The sequence below is a fragment of the Chrysochloris asiatica genome, unplaced genomic scaffold (genome assembly GCF_000296735.1).
Source record: "Chrysochloris asiatica unplaced genomic scaffold, ChrAsi1.0 scaffold00215, whole genome shotgun sequence".
Taxonomy (NCBI): Eukaryota; Metazoa; Chordata; class Mammalia; order Afrosoricida; family Chrysochloridae; genus Chrysochloris; species Chrysochloris asiatica.
This window is the reverse complement of record NW_006408733.1, coordinates 2,933,915-2,940,783: the sequence shown is the minus strand read 5'-3', so window position 1 is coordinate 2,940,783 and position 6,869 is coordinate 2,933,915. Positions and strand designations below refer to the sequence as shown.

The window sequence follows — 6,869 nt, the reverse complement described above, 5'->3', positions numbered from 1 at the left end:
GAACTTGACTAGAGGAAGATTAAAAAAAAAAAAAATTCTGTTAAAGGAAATGAGAGTAAATTGCTACAATTTGATGAACTTGACCTGTACTTATGGATGTAGTAGCTCAGAATACCAACTAAGAGGGAAGGAATCTTCATATCATCAGTCCTATCCCCTCTGTATACAGGTTAGATAGGGACGGGCAACTTAGGCATTAGCTGCCTAAAATGAGGGGGGCAATAAAGACATGAAGTGACTGGCTTACAAGGTGTCTAGAGGGAGTTTAGTTTAAGAGTATGCAGGGGAAGGTAGAGTCCCCACTGAATAGTTTTTATCTTGTCTAGACAGAGCTGGTGAAAAATGAGATGGGGATAAGATTCTTATGATTCAGTAATCATGCAAATAGAGGGGGAGAAAGGAGATGGACAGACATAACAATGGGAATCAACAGCAATATGATCAAAGTTTTTGTCAGTGAGTGATCATTGAGACTGGGGACTTGCCTGGGGATAGCCAGCTATTACTTAGCAGTCTTAGGTGAATTCACCATGTTCCCAGGCCTGTGCTTGGTTTTATAGAGTCTGAAAAACCACTCACTGGTCTGAACTTACTCTGGTTAGGTATTACTGAAATACACTGACAGAGCTTATAAGAGTCTAAATTTAAAAATATGCACAGAACATATTCTTCCTTGAACTAGTCTGTGGACAAGGTAGCTGAAGGTTGATAAGCGAATTGTGCTGAGAAAAAAGGAAATCTTATATATTAGAATTTTCGTTGCATTAAATTATTCTGAAACAGATCTTTCTTGGATCGCTTTGTCAGTGTGACCCTGGAACTTGAGGTTAAAGATCTTCTTCCTTGGACCATGTGTGGATGAGCACCACCCAAGTATACCTTTACTCTCCTTTGTTCATGTATCTGTTGCTAAATATCCTCTTTAATAAATAAATTTTTTAATGTTTTTATTTACCTTTCATATTTTCATTAATTTGTAGGATAGAAGATACTTTATTTTCCTCTATGTATTACCTGTAAATAAGGAGTTCTGATAGCATAGAGGTTACGAATCAGGCTGCTAACCTCAAGGTCAGCAGTTCGAAACTACCAGCTGTTCCATGGGAGGAAGATGAGGCTTTCTGCTCCCGAAAAGATTTGCAGTCTCAGAAACCCTGTGCAGGGTCACTATGAGTCAGAACCGACTCCATGGTACTTAACAACAACATTACCTATAAATATTGTTGATTATTGGGATCCTGGTGTGGTGCTATAGGATAAGCACTCAACCACAAGGTTGGTTTGAACCGCAAGACTGGTGGTTAAAACTCACTAGACACTCCTTGGAAATCCTATACAAGAGTCGGAACTACTCAATGGCAATTAACAGCAACAACAAAGTTGTTGGTTATTATATCTAAAAATCTTAATATGTATTAAAAAATCTGATATACTTTCCTGTTCCACTCTATTTTAAACACTATGAGGTTAAGTCCAAGTGTATTGTTGTAAGATCACAGAAAAACCTTTATTAAACAAAAATATCAAAATGTGAAGCTATTGTTTCTCGACATATCCTCCAGGTCTGTATACTTCTAAAGGTATAGTTTCCATTTCTCTAACAAAAGGTCGATTTGAACCGCAAGGTTGGCAGTTCAGCCTCAGCAGCTGCTCCTCGGAAACCCAATACAGGGCTGCTATGGGGTCAGGACCGACTTGATGGCACTTGAAAACAACAGACAGCACTTCCCTGTAGAGTTTTGCATTCTTTGATTTACTTCACATCAAACCAGCACTATTACATCCTTGAGGGACTGGAATCATCTACCTTTTCAATGTCCTTTGAGTTTGGAGACAAAGAAGTCTGAAGGGGCAAGATGATGGCTATAGGGTAGATGTGGTAAGGATTCCCAATGAAATTCTAGGACAGCTTTTGCTAGCCTTGAAAAATAACCAAATACATTGTTATAATGGAGAAAAAATGCCTTGGCACAACTTTATTGCCCTTTTACTCACCAGTGCAGTTTTCCGTTTTCTTAAAATTTCTTCCTAATAAGCCCTATGGATCATCCTATGTCCTTGAGAAAATCTATTATGATTACCTTTTGGAAACCCCAAAATCAGTTGCCATAACCTTCTGAGCTGACCTTGAACTGGCCCAGGAGATTCCCTTGGAAGCCACTCCTTTCATAGGATCTGCTGTACCATAAGGAGACTCAGACAAGTATATTACATAAATAAATAATTTGCAACCACTGGAAAGTTGGTTTGAACCACAAGGTTGGCAGTTCAAACTCATCAGCGCTTCTGGGAAACCCTGTACAGGGGTCTCAGCTGACTCTACAGCGATTAACAACAGCAACTAGTCCCTGACACATATTTAAAAACATTTTTGTTTGGATAAATCCATGCATGTATGTATTGTAAACCTAGTAGCAATACTTTTTGACTTGCCCTAGTATTTTGCCAGTAAACTGCTAAGTACTTCAGAGGTTAGCATGAGGAAATTATTGTTAATGGGATGAGTGAGGGTTTTTCTGTTTTGTTTTTTTAGCAAGGACATTGTGAGGGATTGATTAAGCAATAGAAAATGTACAACTGAAGTTTATTTTACACATATTTTGAATTTCTTTTTCTATAGGCATGGTGAAAAAGTCAGTCTCAGCTCTAAGTGTGCAGAAATTGACCGAGAGATGATAAGTTCTCTTGGGGTTTCCAAATCTGTGCTAAATAATGTGATCTTTTGTCACCAAGAAGATTCTAATTGGCCTTTAAGTGAAGGAAAGGCTCTGAAGCAAAAGTTTGATGAGATTTTTTCAGCAACAAGGTTAGTAGCCTTTACTTAGACTTTTTAGCAAAGTACTGAGCCATATTTCTAAATTGGATGTTTCACTTTTAAAACAAGAGTTTAAAAAGCTAAATAGTAACCCAGTATGAACTCTCACCCAATGGCAACTATTGGGTATATTTCCTTCCTGTGCACATATTTCTTTCTGTGCAATATTTCTTTATTTGGTGGACAGTATATATGTAACTTTTTCACTTAACTTTTATGTCATAATCAGTTGTGTACATGTAATCATGACTACATAATATTCCATTGTATGAACATACTATAATTTGCTTAGCTAGAAATTTGATTTTTATTTAATATCTTTAAAGGTATATTAAAGCCTTGGAAACACTTCGGCAGGTACGTCAGTCACAAAGTCAAAAAGTAAGAGAATGTCAAACAGAACTAAAATATCTGAAGCAAAATAAAGAAAAAGCATGTGAAATTCGAGATCAGATTACTAGTAAGGAAGCCCAGTTAACATCTTCGAAGGACATTGTCAAATCCTATGAGAATGAACTTGAGCCCTTGAAGGTAATTTGATTTCTTGTATGTTAAAGTTAAAGAGATTCTATGATGAAGAAATAGGTAGAGTAGGAATCCCAATTTTTACTCAAGCAGTAAGAATTTTGCAAGATAGAGAAGGATATAAGATTTTACCCTTCACCCCTTCTATTCAGTTACCTTTTGCCATAGTAACACTCACCCTTAAAGCACTTTGTTCTCATATACATTTAAGTGGGTGTGTATTTCTTTAAAAGATTATCAGAGATTATATAATGTTATAAGGAGCCTGGTAGTGTAGTGGATTATGAGCTGAGTTGCTACCCAAAAGGTCAGCAGTTCGAATCCACCAGCTGTTCCGCGGGAGAAAGATGAGGCTTTCTGCTCCTGTAAAGATTTATAGCCTTGAAAACCCTGTGCAGGGTCACTATGAGTCGAAATGGACTCCACGGCACATAACAACAACATCTAATACAGACACTAAAACATTATCCATAACATTATATGGTGGTGGTTGTTAAGTGCCGTGGAGTCCATTTCGACTCATAGCGACCCTGTACAGAGTTTCCGAGGCTGTAAATCTTTACGGGAGCAGGAAGCCTAATCTTTCTCCCGCGGAACCGCTGGTAGTTTCGAACTGCTGACCCTGCGGTTTGGAGCCCAATTCGTAACTACTACGCTACCAGAGCTCCTGTCTGTATTAGATAGTTGCTGTAAGATTCCCAAAGAGTAAACTATTTTGTAGTATAACACTAAATTATGACATGTATCTTAACTCATCCTTGTAGTGCTATCTATATTTCTAATGAGATTTTGTGTGTGGGTAGGGAGTGTTTGCTCTTGTAGTTGACAGTTCTTTCTAGGGGATTTTTTTGTAATTTGCAGGATGTTCGTAATGACATTGCACAGAATTTGGAATTGACCCATAATATATTTACAAATGAGTATGTTTTCTAAACCCTGTGGCTCATAATGAAGGCTTAAAGGAAATTCTGTTCATCCATTTAGTAGACATTTTTTTGTGTATTGTGTGGCAGTTTGTATTATGCTGGGTCCTATAGATATAGCAGGACTGCTAGTGTGGCGCTGTGAACCAGCACTAGACTGCAAACTACAAGGTTGGTGCTTCAAACCCATCAGCCGCTCCTTAGAAACCCTCTACAGGGTCACTATGAGTCGGAACTGACTCTACAGCACTGAACAACAACAACATAGATATAACAAGGATGGCTACAGCATTCTTGCCTGTCAAGTATTTCAAGTTTGAATAAATAAGCACATTCTTGAAAATAATGATGTGCCTCAATAGAACAACATGGTTATTTTCTAGGTAGTAAAAAGAGCTTCTTAATCATTTAAAAAATTACTGGTTTGATTTTTTTAAAACTTACCTTTTAGTACTGTTGTAGATCTTTGAGTTATAAACTATAAAAGCTTGATTTTGTTTCTGCCCAGATGCCCACTGACATGAATATGTCATCATGAATATTTACTGTTTGGTGCACAGCACTAGGTTAGTTGCTCTTGGAGATAAGAAGGTCAAAGACTTATTACTGAAGAACTTACTTAAAATCGTAGATAAAGAGCATTGCTTGCAGCCTTGGACAACCTTGAAGAAACAAGAAAATTCATTGAAATGATAGCTAGAAATACAAAAATGTAAATTGAAGAGCTACATAAATAATATATGGTTTAGAACATAGGTTCTTTAGACGTTAAAGGATAAAGATTGTAGCCTAAGTGATGAAAGAAAAAATAAATTGGACTTCTTTAAAACTATAAACTATGTCATCAATAAAGTAAAAAGACAACCCATAGAAAAATTGCATGAAACATGTATCTGATAAAGTAGAAAGTAGTATCTAGAATATATAAGAAACTTCCACAGCTCAATAATAGGAAGACCAAAAACAAAACAAAGCACGCACGCGCACACACACACACGTATATATATGTAGGCAAAAAGATTCAAACCGATTTTTTTTAATCAAAAAAGATAATCAGATGGCAAGTAAGCACATGAAAGATGCTAAACTATCAATGGTCATTAGGAAAATGCAAATTAAAACCACATGAGATACTATTAACCCCGCTGCCAGGAGGTTGGAATGACTCATACATAGTAACCCTTCAGAATAGCGGAACTGCCCCTTAGGGTTTCCAAGCGTATAAGCCTTGCGTAAGCAGATTGCTGTATCTTTCCCCCCTCAGAGTAACTGGCTGGTGCAGATTGCTCATCTTTTTGGTTAGCAGCCAAGCCCTTAAACTGCTGTGCCATAAGGGCTCCTTGAGATACTGTTGTTAAGTAAAATCAAGTCATTTCCAACTTATAGCAACCCTATAGGGTTTCCAAGGAGTGGCTGGTGGTTTGAACCGCTGACCTTGTGGTTCAAACCAACCTTGTGGTCCAGTCCTTTATGCTATAGTGCCACACCAGGACTCTCCTTACGATACTACTACATATTTATCATAATGGATAAAATGAAAAAGACTGACAATACTAATTGACAATGAGGCTGCAGAACAAGTAAACTCATACATTGTTGGTAGGAATGCAGAATGATGCAGCTACTTTTGAAAATAATTGGGTAGTTTTTTATAAGCTAAAATATACACTTAACTGTATCCCTAGGGAGTTACCCCAAGAGAAATGAAAACTTGTTCACATGTTCACCTTTACATAAAAGTTTATAGCAATTTTATTTGAAGTAACCAAACACTGGAAATAACCTAATCTCCATCAACTGGGGAGTGGATAAACACAATGTAATATAGCCAGATATCCAATGGAATACTTCTCAGCAATAAATAGGAATGAACTATTCATATATACAACAGCATAGATGAATTTAAAAGCATATACACTAAGTAAAGAAGCTAAAGACAAAAAGGTACATGCTGTCTGATTCCACTTATGTGACATTCTAGAAAAGACAAAACTGTACAACAGAAAACTTATCAATGGTTCCCAGGTGGGAGCAGGGGATAGACCACAGAGAGACTTGATAGTAGTATTCTAATCTTGATTGTGGTAGTGGTTATGCTACTTCATGTACTTATCCACACTCACCAATGGTACACTTTTAAAAGGGTGACTTTTACTCAGTATGGTGCTGAGGGTTAATGCGCTGGTCTGCAAAGTCGGTTTGAACCAAAAGGTTGGTGGTTCAAGCTCACCAGTTGCTCCTTGGAAATCCTATAGAGGGTTGGCAAGGGTCAAACTGACTCGATGGCACTTAAGAACAATAGCAATAAATTACACTCTATGCGTTGTTGTTGTTGTTAGGTGCCATCGAGTTGGTACCAACTCGTAGTGACCCTATGCAAAACAGAATAAAACATTACCTGATTCTGGGCCAATCTCACTATTGTTGCCACGCTTGAGCCCATTAATGCTGTCACTTTGCCAATCCTCGCTGGGGGTCCTCCTCTTTTTCTCTGACCCTCCACCTTATCAAACATGATATCCTTCTCCAGAGACTGGTCCCTTCTGAAAATATGTCTGAAGTATGAGAGACGAAGTTTGGCCATCCTGGCCTCCAAGGAGCACTCT

The 6,869-nt window shown here is 37.7% G+C and overlaps 1 protein-coding gene across 1 annotated transcript in view; it reads left to right on the top strand.

The window, feature by feature from the left end:
- The window catches only part of RAD50 (RAD50 homolog (S. cerevisiae)), a 112,985-nt gene that overhangs the window by 20,285 nt on the left and 85,831 nt on the right, over positions 1 to 6,869 (top strand). Inside the window, exons 4-5 of the mRNA XM_006872920.1 lie at positions 2,621 to 2,806; positions 3,142 to 3,346. Of these exons, the coding sequence (XP_006872982.1) occupies positions 2,621 to 2,806; positions 3,142 to 3,346 (391 nt within the window). The remainder of the gene's footprint in view (positions 1 to 2,620; positions 2,807 to 3,141; positions 3,347 to 6,869) is intronic.